Source organism: Dromaius novaehollandiae, chromosome 17 (genome assembly GCF_036370855.1).
Source record: "Dromaius novaehollandiae isolate bDroNov1 chromosome 17, bDroNov1.hap1, whole genome shotgun sequence".
NCBI lineage: Eukaryota > Metazoa > Chordata > Aves > Casuariiformes > Dromaiidae > Dromaius > Dromaius novaehollandiae.
Window position 1 is genome coordinate 3,529,670 of NC_088114.1, and position 20,351 is coordinate 3,550,020.

Consider the following 20,351-nt stretch of genomic DNA (forward strand, 5'->3'; position numbering starts at 1 on the left):
CGCCGGCAGCCCGCGCGCGCGGGGCCGAGGGGGGAGGGGGCGGCGCGCGGGAGAGGCGCCGCCAGGGCAGCGCGCGCCGGCGGCGGCGGCGGGCCGGACGCCTGGGCCCTTTGTTGGCCGTTGTTGGGGGGGGGGGGGGGGAGCGCGGCCGCAGGGATAACGACGGGGATATGGGGGGGGGGCGGCCCGGACGCCTGGGCTCTTTGTTGGTGTCGAGGCGCGGTGGGGGGAGCCCGGGCGCCTGGGTCCCGCGCGTGTGGGGCATCCCCTCAGCCGCCCCCCGCGTCCCCTCAGCCGCCTCAGCGAGCCCCGAGGCCGCGGCGACGAGCCGGCTCGGGGGAGCCCCGGGGCCCCCTCGGGCATCCAGGTGTGGTGGCAGCGCCCCGATACCGCCCGCGTCCGCACGGGACCGCGAGCCCCGAGCGCAGAGACCGGGCCTCCGCGTCGTGCGTGGAGCAGAGCAGCCCCGGGGTTGCTCAATCCATGACAAAAATTCAACCCGCTTGGCCTTAACTTTGTTCGTAGAGCAGAGCAGCCCCGGGGTTGCTCAATCCATGACAAAAATCCAACCCGCTTGGCCTTAACTTTGTTCATAGCGTGCCGGATGCTGGAGCGTCGCCTCCCCGCTGCGCGCGAGAGGGATGTCCGAGTGACAGCCGCCTCCGGCCCTTGTGCAAGTCGTTGTGACACCGTTGCGCGGACCTCGAGCGCGGTGCCTGGCGGTGCTTCCTGCTAAGCGTCTGCCTTGTTAAATGGCATTTTTAGTAAATCCACAATACGCAGGTTTTTTTGTGGTGTCTGTAAGGTTTCTTGGCTGCCTAAAATGCTTCCAATAACTTCCATGGAACTGGGGTGATCTAAAGTGGGTGAGGATCTGATGCAGGGAGTATTTGCATGTGGAAGTAAAGGGGCAGAGAGCTGCATGAGAAGACCCGCAGAATCCCCAACGTCACATTCCCAGCATACTCCGGTCCCTGTGCTCCTGGACTTCTTTATTAACTTGTATCTAGTCATATATCTTCCTTTTTGTGCTAATTGAACAAGCACAGATACTTCCCCCGTACGTAATAGCAATCTCTATTTATTAAACATTGCCACTGAAAGGCACGCTTCTTAAGGGCCTACATTATTATTCAAATTGATGCTGAGGATGATGTAAAGAAGGAAGCATGTTCAACAGCTCTTCACTGATCTTTCTACAGCAACTTATATCAGCTTCATTATGCTGTTTATACAAACACTGTAAAATGCTGTCCCATTGGTATTACACTACTAATTGGAACTACTACTTTCAGAAAGAAAAACACAAGTTGTAAAGACCAAAATGGAAACCTGGTTTTAATTTGCATCTCCATGTTCCTTTCTTTACTGAGGGCTGGTGGATTTATTTGCATAATTACAAATCCATTCTGATGTATCCAGGCAGTCTGTATATTACATTTATCAATGTATATAATCAATACAATACTTTTACATTGCTATTTTACTGTCAGGTTTTACAAATGAATACTGCCTTAGCATAATGAAAATAGACTGCATCCTAGCTTCATCTGGTGTAAAACCACCCTAAAATGAATTCTAGGAAAATTGTAGGCAAGAGCGATGCAAGATGATCAATGCAAGAAGATAACACACGGACTACTCTTTCGTTCCCTGCAGCTTCCCCCGTGTTTCTGTACATACTGATGGTCACTGGACTGCAAGATGGGTGCATTTACAGCAGAGTCTTCATGCTATTCTCCCAGAAGATCATTTTAGGACCGCATCATGTTCATTTAAACCACTGTTTATTAACTACCCTGTAAGAAGGTATTAAAGGTGTTAGCCATGCCCGAACAGCAGGAATACTTCCACTGGCAATCTCCACATCCAAACTTTCTGCAGTACAGACAGTAAAATACTAGGACCGTGTTTGATTTGGGAAACAGATTTGATCCAACAGGTTTGTGGCCTGTGCTAAAACAGGGGTTAGACGGGTGTTTGATCAGTCTAAAATGATATTGCCTTTATTTTTTAATAAATGCAAAAAAAAAAAAAAAACTTCACAGATACTTGAGAGGAGATTGCAAAGTAGGAATGAGTAGAAAACTTTGTAGTAGCTACAATTCCGAGCCTTCATGGATCAAAGATTCATCTCTCTTTTCTGTTCTGTTTTTTTCTGGTTCAGGAATAGGTAAGCCAAGAATGTTAGCAGTGAACATCTCTGCTGTGATTTCTTCTGGAATTTCTTCCAGTAAAGCCGCTGCACCTGGAGAGCAGTAACAACAAAAAACATACAACAGCAACATAAAAATGGGTTTCCATAGAGTAAAGTTTATAAGCGGCAGTTAAGGGGGTGGAATGTTTTAAAGGTGTATGAAGTGATGGTGAAAAAGGATTGGCTTAGCTTAATACTTCATGCATCCTTAATGGGGACGAACTGTCAAATCTGTGAGGTTGACAGTCTCACCTTGCAGGAAACATCTACACAGGAACAAATGGAACTTTTACACTTGTTTTACACTTCACACGTGATTTCACTTCGTTCTAGGATCTTAAGGAATCCAGGGATTTCCAAGCTGGTTTACGGGGTAGGCAGTTCCCTCAGAAGATGAACCCTCAACGCACGCAGGTCCATTACAATCAGCCCTGACCAGAGGCTGTTCTAGGCTGGTGTGGGCTGGGACATGGACTGTATAAAAATGTGGTACTTAGCAGCAGTTCCAATTAAAATGGGCAATGCTACTTGGATGAAATCAACACTATAATTTGCTATTCTAGACTGGTGTAGACTGGGACATAAATTGTATACAAATGTGGCAGTTATCAACAGTTCCATCATAATGGACATTACTGCCTGGATAAAATCAACACTATAATTAGCATATTCTAGGATTTCTTTTTGCCTATGGACTTTGGCGTGTAAACCTTCCACTGTGTTTTCCTAATTTCAGTTCCAAGCCAGCAGATAAACAGCAATGTAATCTTGTCAGGTCCCAGTTACATTTCATTGTTCATTTATTTTTAGATACACCCATGCAATTGTTGCATGGATCAAGGACAATCTATAGCTCTATGACTATTTTTGCAGTCCTATCTGAATATTTTTGACAGCTCTTGGCCTAACAGGGTAATAGGTTTGCAATTTAAATTACTCTGTTTGGGACCCGAAGCAATTCTACCTCTGTGCTGTGTAGCATGATAATCCTGTGTACCTGAGGTATCGCAGGTGCCCGGTTCAGCTGTTCCTCCCTCTGGATTCATGCCCAGCAAGGTGGTCAGACATGCTGCCAGCTCTTCCTCTGTCATATGCTCTCCTGTACAGTAAAGCAACACCAGTCTCTTGGGTTATGGTATCATTGACACAAAAACTAGCAGACCGCTCTCACAAGAACAGCGTAAAACAGAACTGGGTCGCTCGAAAGAGGATTCAGCTTCTCTGAGGTGCAGGCCATATCACCAGTCAAAATGCATGATCCTAACACAGGAGAAAGTTGATCCTAAGAAAAATTGTTCATGTATACTGTGTGCATTGTGGGCAAACCTCTTTATCAAAGGGAGAAATGCTCTTGCAGATGGCTTTTTAGGCTAGGTTGCACCTGCAAGGTCTTGTGCTTCTGTTCCCACCAAAGTGCTCCTGGCACAGGACAGACCACAGTCCAGGCAGCCCAGCGTCCGTGGCAGTAGCCAGTTCCACCCAGAGGAGGAAGAGGAAGGTGTGGGAAAGTCTTTAATATAGTATCCTGGAATAACTTGGATGTAGCGGTTGTTCCCAGTTAATGGTTGGCTCATGCCCTGAAGCATAAGGTTATAGATCTGTTATGAAACTGTTCTGTCCTATCTAATGTATCTCTTTATGAGTGTTCACACCATCCATAAAAACAACTAACCTGTCTCACACCGGTTGAATCCTTGGTTTCCAAGCATCTTTACAGGAAGGAGTTTTACCAGCTGATGTACTGAATGAAACAGCTTTTCTCTTTTCCTGTTTTAATGCTCAGCTGCAATAAATGCTCTTTGTTCTTACAAAAGGAGCAAGATAATACTTTATTTACCTCTCTATAATACGGGTCATCAGTATATTTACACAAGCCTTTACGATGTTCCCTCTGATTAAGCTAACCTAAACCATCCCTATCTTTCCAGGCTTTCACATATAGATTCAGTCCAGGACTCTGACCATTTTCATCCCTCCTTTCTTGTCCCTCTCTTCAGCTTTGTATCACCTTTCTGGACACTGTGTGACTAGAAAAGAAGACAACAGTTCAGACAAGGCTGTGCTGGGAGAAGGGCATCATTGCCGAGACCCATGCTCTCCGTTTGACAGACGAGATGCTTCAGGCCAGCAGAGATTTCCGAAGCAGTAAAGAAAGTGCAGCGGAGACGGTAGATGTGATTACTCAATTTAAAATTCCAAGACAGGTGGCTCCACGCGCCCGCCCTGCTTACCAAGCCATAGTTCCAGATTAATTTTTTGCTGCAGTGAATACATTCTGGAATTGAAGACAGAACTAGCAAGCATACAGCTAATATTAGAAAAGAAATAACTCACCTCTGCGCTGAAGCAGCAGCAGTAAGTCTCCTCTGTCAATAACTTTTTCTCCATTCTCATTGTCATAACCAAGGACCTGAAACGCTCTCTGTATTTTTTTCATTGACAAGCCAAATGCAGGTCGATGATTTATATAGAGTTTGATAAAATCCCCTAAATTGATTTCTGTCACTTGCTTTCCAGTATCCGCATACTCGCTGAATTTCACTTCATTTATCATGTCTTCAATCTAAAGATCAAGGCAAGAAAGAGTGTTACAAATGTTCCCGTTGAAGAGCATCGGGGCAGTTTCCGATCCCGTGCAAGCCCAGGTACCGCACCGCGTGTCCTGGCACCGCGGATGTCATTGCTCTGTCCCGGCGAGGAGCAGGCAGGCAGCGGCTGAGAGCGGACACAGCTCATGGTTACGCCTGTTGTTATGACAATATTAGGTAAAGACGAGGGCAACAGATACTTAGTCATTCTGGATTTCCTGCATTTGCTTGTGAAACGGTTCTCAGCAGAGCCAATGGAGTTACTCTAGACTTAGGTGAGCATAACTGAGCTGTTTATGCTCAAAATTACACTAATGCCAGCAGTGTAATTCCTGCAGTATTCTGGCATCTCTCTCAGATGAGCATTTTGCCCGCTATGTTATACGTTACTGCTATGAGGTGGAGAAGAAACCGTCCCTGCAGCCCGAGCGGCGGAGGGGCTTGGTGCCTTGCAGCTGTCACCGGTACCTTTGCTGCAGCTGTGCCGCCGCTCGGGGACGGCGGGCAGGCAGACCGCAAAACAGCAAATACACCACCCGCTACCCAACCGCGTGCACCAAGTCCCAACGCAGCCAGGCTGCGCACAGCAAATGCGTGCCGGGGCCGGCACAGGCGATCTCCCCCTCGACGTGCATCTGGTGCAGCTCTGTCGCTGCAGGAGACGGAGCTCAGCTTTGCTCCGCGGGGCTCACGTTGTGCATCCCTACTGCTGGATCGCTCTTCTGCGGCGCAAGCTTTGGCTGCGCTTGATCCCCGTGGTTTCCCTGAAGTCCAGTGCTGTGAGTCGGCCCGGGGGCAGCTGCACGGAGGTTTGCTGGGGAGGCAGGTCCTGCTCCAGGCCTTGCTCGTGCTCGGGGAGGCAGCCCCCTCGCAGACACGAGGCAGCGCAAGGCCGGAGAGCCCCCAGTCCCGACGCGCACCAAGGATGCTGCTGCCCGGGAAGGGGAGCTGACGCAAGCGCTCCCCAGGGAGGACTTTGCATTCGGCCCTGGGCCTTTGTCCTCCTGTCACAAGTTTTTCCACTGAATGAAGCCTGGGGAAGATGGAAATCTTAGCCTTGGATTTCTCCTGTAGCAAATGTCACGCCAAGCAAGAACAGTCAATTTTGCTCAGCTCTAGCTGATCTGGGATTAGGTTTGATATCAGCCCCACTGAACTACAAAAGAAAAACACCAATTCCCTGAAGCTTTGTTAGCCAGCCCAAGCTGCTGCTTCTCCCTCCTGATTTTCCTTTATTAAAACACTCGGGAGAGAGAGGAACTTTCTGTACTTTAATACTGTCCTGCCTGCCTTGAGAAGCAGATTGCAGACTGCCTAGTTTCACAGCAGCTTAGCACCTCTGTTTCCTTGCATAAAATGCTGTTTTGATTTTGATTCCTTTTTTTTTTTTTTTTTTGGTTAAGTTATTCTTCCAGAGACATTTCGCAGCAAGCACCTATCAGAGGACTACGTCCTCTCTGTCCCCAAGGAGCAGAAATGTAATGAGCCAAGGAGAAGGTCTAACAAAGCACCAGGGCATGCAACCAAAGCATGACACAAGGGCGAAGCGGTCCCAGCTTGGACACGGACTGGGTGCAGGAGCTCCAAAGGAGGTCTGTTAGGTGGTGGTTGTGCTGAAGGTCCTGCCTCCCATCTGCTGCCTCTTCTGGCAGGGAATATGGCAGGGCAGATGGGGTGGCTCTGACTCAAGCAGCATCTCAGCAGCCCGTGGGGCTCCCGTGCGATCAGCAGAGACGAGCACGGCCTCCCCCGCAGAAAGATGAAGGAGCGCAGCGATGCGCCGCTTCCCTTGGGAGAACCCCTCCTGTGCTGAAGGCCTGGAGCTGGTGCAGGGAGGTTGTTACTTAAACCGCCTTACATCAGATTCGGTAATTTTTTTCTCTATGTGCTTTAATTACCCTTCTGCAAGGTTGCAACATTACAAAGGAGGTGTGTGCACGGGCAAACTGCCTTGGGGATACAGCTACGAAAGGGGAGCAGCAGCACCCTTATTAAATCAGTTGTCTTTGCTGTAAAATTTGAAGCTAAAAAGCTCTTGAGAAATGTTTGATAGGAAGCTCCGCTGCTGCAACCTGAAAGGCGAGCTCAGAGAGAGCCTCTGCAGAGTTATCGGTTATGAAAGAGCTTTAATTCCTTGGGAATAGAAGCTGCCGGCTCCATCTCAAGTCATTCTTTCATCAGTCCAAGACAGATCAAGAGAAAGAGGCTCTGTTACATCCAAAAGAGTCACTGCATGGAGCTAGACGCTCCCACCCCCTTTGGTGTGTGGTGTTATTTAACGTGTAGGGAGCTTTGGCCGAGTCTCCATCCAGACCTGGAGGGACTGCTGACGGCTGAGGTCTCAACCCGTGGCCCACCGAGCACGTGGTGCTGGTAAAGAAGCTCAGACATTGCTGGAAGTCACAGAGACACCGAAGGCTAACGCTGCCCACAGCACAAGGTACTCTTGCCCATCGGCCATGGAAAGTTGGCGACCACTGCCCTTAGGAGCCAGAGGAGGATTTGTTCCTCAGCTTCCTCGGTGTATCTTCTGCAGAAAGCCAGCTCTCTTCGGAGGTGGCAGCTCTGGGAGTTGTGCGATTCGGGCACTCGGCCTCCGGAAGATCTCAAGTCATCTTTCCTTGAGCACATCCCTGCTCCCAACCCCGGCTCCATCCCAGCCTGCCCCGGCAGCCGTCCCGCCCTCCAGCGAGGGACCGTGACCTCTTCAGAAACAAGCTGCCAGATTCTGATCGCTCCTCTATTGCCACAGACCAGATAAAATGCATTTAAAACCAGCAAACGTGCTCTGGACCCATCTGGCACGACAGCGGTCAGAATCTGGCCCGCAGGACACTCTGTGAATGCAATCGTTCTCACTTTTTTTTTCTTTTAATAACAACAACAATAAAAACAACTGACTGACCTTTTCCTCCGACGGATAAAATCCCATGGCTCTCATTACAAAGGGAATTTCCTCCAGGGGAATGTGTGTTGACACCTGTCTGGTCTCCATTGTATCGATGCTGTGGCCGCGCAGCTGCGCGTAGTAAAAATAGTCTTCCAGTTCCTGAGCGGGATGCAAACGAAACGCTGTAAAGTTCAGCTGCCGCCAGGCGCAGCAGATAAGGCTTTTTTTAAGATTTATTAACAGGCCTATCAATGAGAATGTTGTTAAAGGCGATCTGGACAAAAAGTAAAGAAATGTCAGGCCTGTATAAATGCATCTTAAACTCTAAGCAGATGCTGCCGCCGAGCGTAATTACCCTGAAGAACTCGCCGTCTCTGCCGCCGTCCAGCAAGTTGTAGAAGGGCACCAAGTCCTGCCCGCCCAGGGCAACGGCGGCCTCCAGGGCCCTGCAGCGCGGAGGGAGGAAGGCAGGGGAAGGGGTCACGCGGGGAGAGACTGCGCGTTTCCCTTTCCAGCCTTTGCTTTCAATAAATAAATAAAATCCCCCGGCGGCAGAACGCAGGGAAGCAAAGTGCCACGTTGAACGGGGCACGGTTTTGCTATCGGCCTGCGCTTCGGCAGCTGCTTCGTACCCAGGTTTTACATACAATAGGGCTGTGTGGGAATTACTGCTTCGTACCCAGGTTTTACATACAATAGGGCTGTGTGGGAATTACTGCTGAATGGTGCCCTTGTCCAGGGGGGCGAGTGCGGGGCGGGCAGCCGGGAGCTTTTCCACAGACTCAAGCTGGGCGTCTGGCATTTGACTTTTCTGCTTCCTTATAGAGACACTGAGGGAGACGAATTAGCTAGGTCAGCACTTTGACCATGCACAGGGCTGGGGCTTGGTGTTTGCAACCAGCCACACGGGCCGAAGCTCCCTCTTCCTTGATCCAACACATCCTCCCCCAATAACTCGGGGCAATCCGTCACTGCATCCTCTGCTCTAGCGGGTGTCTGTTTGCAGGTGCAGCATACGTTACCCTAAAAAGGCCTCCGCGCCACCTCGCTGCTCTTTGTTTCAATTTCGTAGGCGGTTGGGGGTCAAAAGAATCGGCTCGGTTTGTGCACGTGAAAAAGGGAACGAAGCCCGGCGCCGCAATCACAGCGCGGCATTGCCACATCGCGCCCCGCGGCTGGCAGCGCGGCCGCAGCGCCGGTGCACACCTCCAGAGCACAGCTTCCACGCGGCTTGTGCAAGCGTCACCCTTTCTTTCATAATTAAGTTATTTGGGCATTAAACACAGTGGAGATGCACAAAATGCCAGAAGCAGCAATAAAATGATAATTAGCTCATCAAGAGCTTCGCTCCAAAAACAAATTACATAGGAATTCAATGTTGCCTGGACGCTGGCCAACCATTATAAAGAAGGACCGTTTATATTCCACTGCCTTCCTTAAAATGTCGCTTATTCTGACCCCCGACTGCTTAAGCCACACAAAGTGGAAAAGAAAATAAATAAGCCCGTTGCTCTCCCACCCCGTCTCCTTTGTTGTGGCACGTGGAGGTGAGCTGGCTCAGCACCCTTTTGGCTCTCGCCCGTGCGCGCGGTACCTGCGACAAGCGCGCTGCCAGGGCCGGCGTGAGCCGCGATGCCTCCGTGCTGGGGAGACGAGGGGGAATCTGTGTCACGGGGCCAGGGCGCTCCAAAAAGCAAAATGCGAGCTAAAATCGGGTAGGTTTCTAACAGGCATTTGGAGCTGCTCCGGCAGGGGAGAGCCCGCTCTGCCCCACGTGCATGTCACGGTGAGCAGCTTCGGCCCCCGACTTGCAAAGCCGCGCGTGCAACACCCTTCGCCGCTGCCGCCCTCCCCACGGGAGCCTCCGTGCCCGTCCAGCCCTGCCGCCCCGGAAAGCTGGCGGAGGGAAATCCCACGCTTGCAGCCAGAGGCAGAAGAAAGCTGGCAAAGGAGTTTATCACTGAGGCGCCGGCCAAAGCCTGGAAAGCCTCATTTGCGCAAGCAGCCTCCAGCCCTCCAGCCAGCCCGTTTCCCGCGGGCCGTTCACTCGTGTAAGCCAAGCTTTACGGGATTAAGGTGGCTTGTCCAAAATGCAGCCTCCAAATGCAGGGGGGTTTCCTAGCAAGTGCTGCCCTATCCCATTCGGGGAATGGACGTTTTTGTGCCAGCCGTCTCCCCGCGTGCTCATCCCGTGGCCAACGCCACTTTTCCCATCCTCTGATCACCCAAATGGTGCCCCATCACACCGGCCTTGTGGGGACCAGAAAATCCGATCGCTTAGCATCTGGGCAGCATTTCCTGGCCCAGAACAGCCTTTCCGTGGGCTGCGCTGGGCAGGGAGCTGGGAAGGCCCCCGTGCATCCCCTGCTCGGCTCCTCTCCGCGGTACTCACGGCAGGTTGACCTCCCACTTCATAACGGTGCGGTCATCCCCCCCCGCCGTGAAGACGTAGCGTCCATCGTAGGAGGTGGCGAGCTCGGCCACGCCATCCGGGTGGCAGATGAAAGCGCAGGACTTGTGCGGGTTGCCGTCGACGGGCAAAATCTGCACCCCGACCTGCGAGGGAGGAGGGAGGCGGCGAGGGCCGGGGCTCCTCTCCCTGGCTCCCCGGCCAAGCCCCGAGCACGCTGCAGACCCTGCCCCGGCACCGGGGACGCGGGAATGGCCGCGCTGCTGGTGCAGGGACGATCCGGCAAGCTCCTCCGACGCAGGCAGGTGGGACTCCGTACCTTGTCCTTTGTAACGTAAGCCAGATAGCGTTTCTGAGGGTCCGCCGGGTTTGTTCTTGGGAGGATTTGCATCTTCTCCAGAGGGGAGCCATAGGTTGGCCCCAAAACAGTCTTTCTAAAAGGTAAACAACATCATTTTCCCCTCTGAACTGCTGTCGAGCACGAGAAGGGGTGGCTATGGGGAGGTTCAGAGGGTGCAAAGGCTGTAGTGCTGACAGGCCAGGCCAGGACCCCTGTCTGGAAGAGCCCACGCCAGGGCTAAGAGAGGAATTCAGTGCTCAAGGACCACTCAATCCTTGGGTTTTGCTGATCCTGTGGGCTCCTATCTCTTTATCTTACGTCCAAATGCTGCATCTCTAGTCCAGTGTGCTGGGCAGCCTGAGACCCAGCCCCAGCCCTGAAAACCTTCCTAGACCAACATGTTGGTAAAGAGCAAGGTGGAGACAAGGATGGAGCAGCCCAGGGGCTCCATCAGCGTCGCTTGTTTGATGAACATACGCTCACGAATGGGAGCAGGGCAGGCATTAGGAAGAGGAAAACCCAAATCCAGGATAGGGCTCCCAGGTGGAAGGTGAGAGGATCTGGGACCGCGAGGGCTGAACCTCTCCTCTACCTGCACATTTTGGTCGTGCTGTTGTAGAGCTTCATCTTGTAGCAGCTGTTGGCGGTGAGGATGAAGGACTCGGTGCTGAGCTGCGGGTACCAGGCCAAGCACAGCGGCACGGCTGCCTGCTCTACCCGGTCCCGGCGCAAGACCACCAAGCGGTCCTTGCTGCTGCTGGTCAGGTCGTACTCAACCTGGAGGGAAGACGAGGAAACCCAGCGACTCCCCTGGGCTCGGCCAGCAAATGGGACCCCTGAGGATTAACTGGATCCAGCGTCTGTCACTGGAGCCAGGGTGAGCAGCCCACGGGCACAGAGACTCAGCCCTGAGCCCTGGCAGACCAGCCCGGAGGCCAGGCTGAGAAACAGCCCCCGCGGGGGACAGTAAGGACCTGGAGAGCCAGAGATCGAGCCTCCCTCGATGTTCTTGTGAAGCCCCTGCTTTAACCACCAAACTCCGCCGCCCTGCAGACTTGCCCATCGACTCACCAGCTGCCTGTCCTCCCCGAGGCTTAAGAGCCTGGGCTCATCGCTGTCTAGCTGCACCCCGAAGAGGATGCTCCGGATGGGCTTGTAGTGGGAGTGCAGCCCCGCCAGATGTTCCCAGCACCTCTGCCCGTTTCGCAGAACTCGTCTGTAAACCGTCACCGAGAGTTTCTCGTCCTGGAAGGACGGCACGGAGGTCAGCAAGCTGCCATCCCCAAGCTGCCATCCCTGTGTGTCCCTTGGCTGGCACAGGCGGCTTTGCGGGTCCCCACCTGGCTTCGCTCAGCCCTCGCAGCTGTGCAAGTCCCACCAGGAGGGCTGCAGTCAACCAGGGTAAAACACCACATCTGGCAGACAGACCCCGAAGGGCAGAGGAGCAGCTCCCCATGGAGCACGAGGCAGGAAGAAACCTCTGCCCTAGCTGCTTCCACAGACAGATGAAGAGCTAAAGCTTGTCACTAAAGTTAGAGATGGGACTCTGCCAGCGGCAGCTCCGTGGAGCCGCGGGGGCTGGTGACGTTTTTACCGAATGCCTCTTCGAGCCAGGAAAAGCATTTTGGAGTCGCAGAGCCCCTGGGGAGGGACAGTCCTCCCCGCTGCTTGCTCAGCGTTACATCACAGGATGGCCGGCAATTCCCAGTCCCACCAAAAACTGCACCACGAGCAGCACACACAAATCACAGAGAGGAAAAAACAAGCTTACAGCGGTTGCAAGGTACTCAGAGTCATGCGAGAAGCTCAGATGAGTCACAGGGCCTCGTGAGAACTTGAACTCTTTGCAGCTGGACTGGAGAGAAATAGCATCGAGGATGTAAACGCTTCCATCAGTGAAGCCAGCCGCCAGCAGAGAACCTGAGACGCACACCAGAAGAAATTGCAACACAACCGCGCATCCCGGGGAGGCCGGCGCTGGGCACGCGGGCCGATCACGAGCCCGGAGTACCTTCAGGGTCGTAGGAGAGGCACTGGATGCTGGCCTCGACGAATATCCTGCTGACAAGGTACTCAGTCTGCTCGTAGTCCCACACCTTCAGCAGCCCGCAGTGACTCCCGACAGCAATGAGCGCTTGGCTGGGGTGACACGCGATGGCGGTCACAGCTCTCTTGGCCTCCTCCATGACTTTTTCATATTTTGTCCCATCTGTTGCAACATGGAGCACCGTTGCATCAGCGGTCGAAAGGATAAAGTCCCTGTTTAGTGTGAAAGAAACAGAATTTGATGAATCAGACTAGCTGGCTCATCTCCCTCCGAGCTATACAACACATTATTCTCCTGGTGGCAACTGAGCTGGACGATCATTTATATTTTGCGATATGCAATATGCAGACACTTCCCAACCACGAAGGCAGGTGGCACTTTGTGCTCATGACCTGGTAAATCTCCATGTGAAGACACTGGAGCTGGTTACATTTTCTGCTTGGGCAGGCAAGTCAGAAGACAACCGACATCTGGGTAGGTTTTGCCATTTTGCAAGTCACTGGTGTGTGAGATGGATAAATGAGCAATTGAGGATCCTCTGAATAGTCCTTTCACATGTCTCCATGCCACCATTGTTAGTGGCCGCACGCTGGCTGTGCTGCGACGGCCAGGGTCAGAGGCGAGCTCTGGACCGCGGTGCAGACAGAGCAGCTGTCTGTCCGCTCGCTCAGCCATGCCGGCTGAGACGGTCCCACTGCAGAGCTGGCGATGTGTAACGGGGACATCTGAATAATTCTGCACATTGCAGAACAAACGTGTAGTCGCCAGTCAGCCTGAGGACGCAAAGGCTGGGCCCGGTTAAAGGGCCAGGAGAGGACCACACGGAGCCCTAACGACGAGAGCTGCCCACCAGCTGTGCGTGGCTGCCGGCGGGCAGCTCTGGTGGGGAAATCGCTGCCTCTTTTGCATACCCACCCCAGGAGATGCCTCCTGAGCTGGGTCCTCACCCGGGGCTTGGGTTCCTGCTCCCTCAGCTCAGGCTGAGGGGCACCAGCAACCCAGGAAGGTTCGTGGGGTCTGCAAGACTTCCAGAGGAGTCCCAGGACTTTAGTGCTCCCGACAGGAGTGTTTGAAAGAGCTGCTATTGTAATTGTGGCTGTGGAGGAACCCGTCTCACGCGGCGCTTTGGGAAACGCACGCGGCCAAGGGCAGCTGCTGCCAGAGGAGCCTCAGGCAGGGTGGTTTGCAGGCTGGCTCGAGCACGGCGCAGCTTCGGCCAGCTGGCAGACCCCGGCCGCTCGCCCGTGCTCCCTCTCTGTGCCACCGACCCGGCCCCGATGCTGCAGTCCTGCCCTGACGCTTCGCCCGGGGATGGAGTTAAGATCTGCTCCAGCCCAAGAGGGAGCCCATGGGCAACCTTCAGTCGAAGGTCTCCGCGGCTTTGAGGCTGTGGGGCAGCTGGAGGAGGAGGTGGGCACCCACCTGACCACGAAGGGCTGGCCGCCGACGGTGCAGGACCGGGCGCAGTCTGCGGAGGCGCCGGGAGGGGCTTTGGAGAAGGAGATGGAGCGGATGGGGCCTGCGCGGAGGTGGCTGCACCAGTTCAGGAGCTGCAGCTGCCCGTCGTAGAATTTCACATCGCCGTTGACATCGCCGGTTACGAAATAGCTGGAAGGAAGGCGAAAGGCTTTGGTAAGGGAGAGTGCCGGAGAGGAGCCAGCCTGTCCCGGGAGCCTGGACGCACCACGAGGCTTGTAAAACACCCTGGAAAGCTTTTATCAATGTGTCAGTGGAGAATGCTCCAACGCTATCGGAGAGGGGAGCAAACCTTTCCCACTGGCCTTTTCCTTGCACGAGGGGGTGAGAGGAGCCCCGCACTGACACGGCCACGAGGGTTGGGCCATGCAGAAGCCAGCGGGCCCTGCGGGACCCTCCGTGTCCCCTGTCTGCGCCCGGCGCTCCCTCTGCCGGCAAAGGCCAGGAGGCCGGGAGGCAGCGGCATGATCCTCCGAGGCCTCGGACGGCCTGGTGCCCGCGCTGCCCCGGGTCCTGGGAGAGCCGGCATCAGGGCGCCACGAGTTTTCGGCTATTTTTTTAAACAAAGGAAGAGTGTTTCAGCCAAATGCGCTGCTGGAAAAAGCAGGCTCAGAGTCACGCAAGTCAGCAGCGCTTTCCTGCACAAATGTGCCTGGTCCTTGCACGCTGCCAGGGGCTTAAAACCGCGGCACTGCTCTGACACCGCGGTGCCTACGGTGTCTGAGGCTGCGGCAAGCTGCCGTGGCGTTACCTGTCCACGGCGGTGAGCACGGTCAGGCCGTCCTTCTGCACGGGCACCAGCTTGATGGCCTTCATGGCGTGTGGCTTCGCCAGCGGCTCCCGGGGCTGGGGCCAGGGCCGGACCTCGTCCCACAGCACCAGCTTCCCAGCCGAGGTGCCCGTCAGCGCTTGCGAGGTGTCGAAATGGAAAACAGACTGGCTGAAGCGTCCCACCGCTTTGCTGAAGGTCTGCGAGGAGAGCGGAGCGGCCGCGCGGGTCGGTCCGGGGCTGCTCCCTCGCCGAGCACGGCTGTTTCCATTTGGTCCCCGCGGGAAATTCCCTCCCGTCCCCGGCAGGAGTGGGGCAACGTGCCGGGAGGGGAAGAGCCCCGGGAGGGGATGCGATAGAGGATGCTCTTGCTGGGGGGGGACGGGAGCCCCTCTGGGCCTCCGTTTGGGCAAGGTGCCGCGGTTACTCACCCCGTCGGTCAAGGGCGGCGCGCCGTACTGCAAACCAGCATCGCTCTGGGGGGAGAAATCAGCACAGCCGCGTGAGAACAACTGTTTTACAACTGCGCTTTGCAATCTCGGCGTGTCCCTTACCCGGCCGCTGGCACCCACGCGGGGCCCTGGGGCACAAAACCCCCCCAGCACCCGAGGCGAGCAGGGGCGAGACGGAGCCCATCGACCTCGGGGCCGAGCCCGGCCTCCCCGCGGTGAGCAGGGCGAGATGCTCTGCCCCGAGCATCCCGCTGCCGGAGGAGGGCAGGGAGCGGGGCCGGGACCGGGGACGCAGCATCCCGCTGCCCCGCGCTGCTACTTACCCACAGGTAAAATATCACCTGGGTTTGGCTGTTGCTGACAAACTCATAGGGATTTTGGGGGTTAAAAACGACATAATCCTGGAAGGAAGAGGGGAGAATCGTGTTAACCCCAGGCCCTGCACGGCGGGAGCAGCCCGGCTGCAGCCCCGGACGTGCTGCCGCCGCAGCCCCGGCTCACCTGGCACCCGAACTCGGGCCGCAGCTCGGCGCTGCACACGGGCGTCTCCGTGGCATGGGTCCACCTCCAGACGCAGACTCTCTGGCAGGGAAGGGAAGACCCAAGGACGCTGGTGGCTTCCCGGGAGCACCACGCTGCCCGGGCGAAGCCCATCCCTCTGCTACGCGGCCTGGCACCCTAATTTCGGTGAACGGTGCTAGAAGCAGCTTTAATTAAAACACATCGGAGCCCGAAACTTTCACCCCCAGTAAAGATGTGCTCTCTAAACGCCGCAGCGCTCAGCGTAACGAAACCCAGATCTGCTTCCCAAAGCCTCGGCCAAACCAACGCCACCTCGCTCCCGCCGTCCCCATCCACCCCCGCCGCGCAGGCGAAGGCTTCGGGGAGCGAAGGAAATTTCGGAAAGGAAATACCCCCCTCACCTGCACCGCGCCAGAGCTGATGGTCGCCAGGTACTTCGCGTCGCGGGAGATGGCGACGGCCGCGACCCCGCCGGCCGGGTGGCTGTCGAAGATGGTGTGCACGGGTATCCTGCGGGGAGGGAGCCGCTGCGCTCGGTTTGCTCCCTCCGGAGCAAAACCAAAAAATCGCCGGTGACGCTTGGTGGGACCGGCGGTCCTTGGCGGGGGGGCCCCGGCGCTCACCCGGAGAAGGAGTCCCAGACGATGAGGAGAGGGTCCGGCCCGCGGTCGGCTGTGACCACCCAGCGCCCGTCCTCGCTCACGCACAGGCACGAGATGATGTTGCTGTGACCCTGGGGGGGGGGAGGAGGAGGCCCGCGAGGCCGCTGCACACCCGGCGCGTCCCCCGTCCTCCACCCTCGTCCCTCCCGGCCCCCGGCCCCGCACCTGCAGGAGGGCCTGCCGCTTCCCCGGGACGTCGTGGAGCACCAGGGTGTGGGCGCAGGCGTAGAGGAGCGCCGGGGCCTCGCCGCCGCCGCCCAGGCTGTGCACCGCCAGCCCGCTGTCGTAGCCCAGCGCCCGGGCCAGGCGCTGCGGGAGAGGCCACAAAATGGCGCCGGGGGGTGAGGGCCGGGCGCCGCGGAGGCGGGGGGTCCGGGGGGACCTGCTCACCAGCGGGTGCGGGCTGCTCCGCTCGTCCTCCTGCCACAGCCGGCCCGGGGCGGCCGTCCACACCGTGCTGGCCGGGGCCGCCTCACTGGGGCCCCCCAGGGCCGAGGTGCCGGCCGTGCCCCCCCCCGGGGCGGCCGCTTCCTTCCCCCCGGCCCCGGCGTCCTCCTCGCTTGGCCCCGCCGCGGCCGCAGCGAGCGGCTCCTGTGCAAGGGAGACACGTTTCGATGCTTCACACCCCGCCCCGGGGGTTTTCCCCCGAATTTCTCCTGCAAAACGAACCTTTCGGTCCTTTCTAGGCTAAAACAGGCCTTTTTGCTCTCCGTCCCCTGACTGCTCTGCCTCACCCCGCCAGGGCCGGGTGTCGCAGCAGGGCACGAGGCCCCGGCTGGCGAGGCGGCGGTGACGAACCGGTGACGAATCCGTGTTGGATCAGGGGGATCGAACAGGAGGGACCGGGGGGCGAGAGGGATGCGAAGGGCTGGCCGGAAAACCCAGCCCCGGCGGCCGCGGGGCAACGGGGGCAGCAGCCCTGCAGCCTCCTTCCGCGGCCCCTCGCCAGCTGGCTGATAAATCCACGGAAGAGCCCTGGGTCATCGGAGCGCGGCGGCGGCTCCGGGCAGCTTTGCGGCAGCCCATGCGCTGCCTGCTTCACCCTGCTCGCGGGACCCAGACCGGCGCTCGCCTCTTCCCACGGGGCTGCTTTATTTTTGCAGCAGTCGCTCCTGCAAGGTGCGAGGCTGGTCTGGCAGCCGCCGCCGTTCCCGCGCTGGGCAGGACAACGTTTCACCCAAGCGCAGGGATGAGGCCGGTCTCCTGCTCAATAACCCTCCAACGGTTCAGGGAACATTCACGGCAGCTCCAGTTTGCTGCCGCGGGTGGTAACAACACCCCTTGAAGCCGTTCTCCCCGCGCCTGTCAGCTGGCTCGCGCATGGCAGGGAGACGCAATGTGACACCAGCCGAGCTGCTCCCTGCTCCTCCCGTCCTGGGGACATCCCAGGAGACGCCATGTGCATGGAGAAACCGTCCCCAGGTCCCGGGGATGGGGTTTCCGTTCCCGCCGTGACCTGGCCCAGGGACCCCGACGGTACCGTTGCCTCCCGAGGCGTCTGGCCGTCCTGGGCCGTCCCCTCCGACGCGCTGCTTGCGGCTGCTCTCCCCTCACTCGCTTCCTCCGCGTTGGTCTCACTCGAGCCGTCCATCCTCCCCTCCGGCTTCCTTCCAAAACACGCGGGGTTTGGGGAAAAGCCTCCCCCCACCCCCCCGAAACTGCAGCTCTCGGGGAGCCCCTGCGCGAAGCCGCTCCCCGCCGCTGTTTGCACCGACTCCGGTTCCCCGGGCAACGGGCGACGCGCCGGAAGCGCCGCGGGACGGGGGGGCCTGGTCCCCATCTCCATCCCCATCCTCCGAGTGGGACGCGCTGAGCAGAAGCTGGGGAAAGCAGCCGCTTCGGCTGCCCGGCCCTGCAGCCCCTCGCAAAGGGGGTCCCAGGGCCCCCGAGCTGTCGCTTCCTCCGCAGCAGGTACCGGGCTCTGAGCTCTCCCCGCTGAGGACTTCAGCTCTGCTATTAAGCTCGAATAATAAGAATTTCTCCATCTAATTTGTTTTTCCTTCTGCCCAGCAGGAGCCTGGCACCTGCTGCGGAAGAAAAGCCGTTTTGTTCTTGTTTCCAATTATCTCCTCGACCTGCCGAGGCTGCGGTGGGGGTGTCGGGTCTCGCTGCACCTCCCCTGAGCTCCGCATCGGGGCACAACCGGTCGGATCAGAGGATTTTGCGGTAATTCACGGCCCCCTGCTCACCTGCAGGATCCTAGTCCGGGATTTTACAACGATCATCACAGCCCACATGGTTTGTGGGCCCAAGCGCGTGGGTCCCCCGCTCCCCTCCTGCCCTGCAAGCTGAAGCAGCAGCAGCTTCCCCGACTTGCTCCAGCCCCTCTGGGTCAGCTCCCGGCTCCATCACAAACCAACCTGCCGTGGCAACACGTGCCAGTCTCTGCTCCGGCTTCTGGCTCATCCTCTCCAGCTCTTGTCCCTCCACGGCCACTTTCTGGAAGTTGCGGCAATGACCAGCTTTGGACCACGGCCAAATTTTCAGTCCCCCCCATCCAGTGTATCAGCACATGCACGTAAAAATTTGTTCAAAGCAGTGAATTTTTTTCACTCAGCAACACTCTGTCCCCGTTCCCCGATGGTACGGGACACGGGAAGCCGACCTGTGCCTGCCCACCAGCACAACCCGCCTCGCTTTTATTCCCCCAGCCCCAGGAGCTGGAGAGCAGCACCTCTCTGCTCCAGTCCTGCGGCAGGGGTTTGTGTGGTCTAAGAAGGACGCTCAGATCTCATCCATCTGCAGTAGGTTTTGCAACATAACCTGTGCTTACACTTGTTGGGACTGCTCAACCCTTTCTGCCCCAGAAACAAACAGCGGGCCTGGGGATACAGCAGACAGCTCCGCCAGGCTCTCGTAGCAGCGCGTGGCCTAGGAGCCCTCTGAGGCGTGCAGATATTATCCCCTGCGAAAGGGAAATGAGCTCCTGAACAGCAGGAATTAACCCGGCTGCTCTGGGCTAGACTGATGCACTGACCACTTCAGCCAGAAGGGAGAAAGCTGGAACTCGGGAGGCCGTTTCATCCAGGGAGCACAAATGCAAAGGCCCCAACATCCCCTAAACTCGATACGAGGTTTATCTCCACGCTTACAGCTACATTCTGTTTTACAGGGACAAACGGGAGGAACAGCTCGCATACCTGAGTCACGTTGTTTAGAAACTGCAGCAGCGCTTGTCTTGCAGGCAGGACTTCTTTTGCAGAAACAAGGCTCCCAAATCTGGTGCAACGTGCATTTAAAAGTTCTGATTTTATGCAAGTCTACCATTGACACTGTGGTCCTATGCAGAGAGTAAACCCTGATACAGAACAAGGGAACTTACGTGGTAACCACAGACATGGAAATCACATTGCTTTCTAGCGGGATTTCACAGTGAATTTAAAAGATGCAGTGGTCCTCGTGGGTTATAGCATCCGATGAAGCTCAGCAACGCAGGCTTAGCCTTAGAACAACTCCAGTAAGGCAGAAGCAGGATTTACACACAACAGAGGGTGCCAGAACGCCTCCCATTCTCAATTATTTTTCAAGAAAAGAGATCGAGCAAAATTTTGACATATCTTGGCCCTTTTAAAATTACTTGAAGGAACAAAACAGAAATTGCTAAGGTAGAGACCAAGGTTAGACCGAGTTTGATGGGGATTATATAGATACAATCTTATCCAAGGAACACTTCCATAGGCTGCTGCGGTAATACTTCCCCCGTAGGACCACAAAGCCTGCAGGAATCACTGAGCAATGAGCTTTGCTTTGAAGCTTTGCCATTTCAGCAAGAATCCGCTCTGTCAAATTGTATGCCGAAATACAAACGCTTGAAATATCAAAAGGATAAAGCTGCTCAATTTAACAAAGAGACCCCAATGACTGACTTACGAGTGTGTTTTATCAGTCCACTTTTTTCGTCCGTTTCAGTTCTGGTTATTAACATTTACTGCAAAGTTGCTCATTATGTTTGATGTGTTAGTTATGCCCACAAGCTGCTTACAAAGCACTAATGAAAG

At 56.1% G+C, this 20,351-nt stretch overlaps 1 protein-coding gene across 1 annotated transcript; it reads right to left on the bottom strand.

Annotated features, from left to right (window-relative positions):
• Window positions 1-1,317: 1,317 nt before the first annotated feature.
• Window positions 1,318-17,944, bottom strand: CFAP251 (cilia and flagella associated protein 251). The gene is made up of 19 exons (XM_064522438.1): window positions 17,908-17,944; window positions 16,315-16,615; window positions 16,093-16,201; window positions 15,671-15,751; window positions 15,493-15,570; window positions 15,149-15,193; window positions 14,700-14,917; window positions 13,895-14,080; window positions 12,437-12,684; window positions 12,197-12,345; window positions 11,497-11,670; window positions 11,018-11,202; window positions 10,405-10,519; window positions 10,068-10,231; window positions 8,031-8,121; window positions 7,691-7,834; window positions 4,532-4,760; window positions 3,195-3,296; window positions 1,318-2,248 (listed from the first exon to the last, which is right to left on the bottom strand). Exons 1-19 carry the CDS (start codon window positions 17,942-17,944, stop codon window positions 2,100-2,102), a joined length of 2,805 nt encoding a protein of 934 aa, XP_064378508.1. The 3' UTR covers window positions 1,318-2,099.
• Between the last annotated feature and the right edge of the window lie 2,407 nt (window positions 17,945-20,351).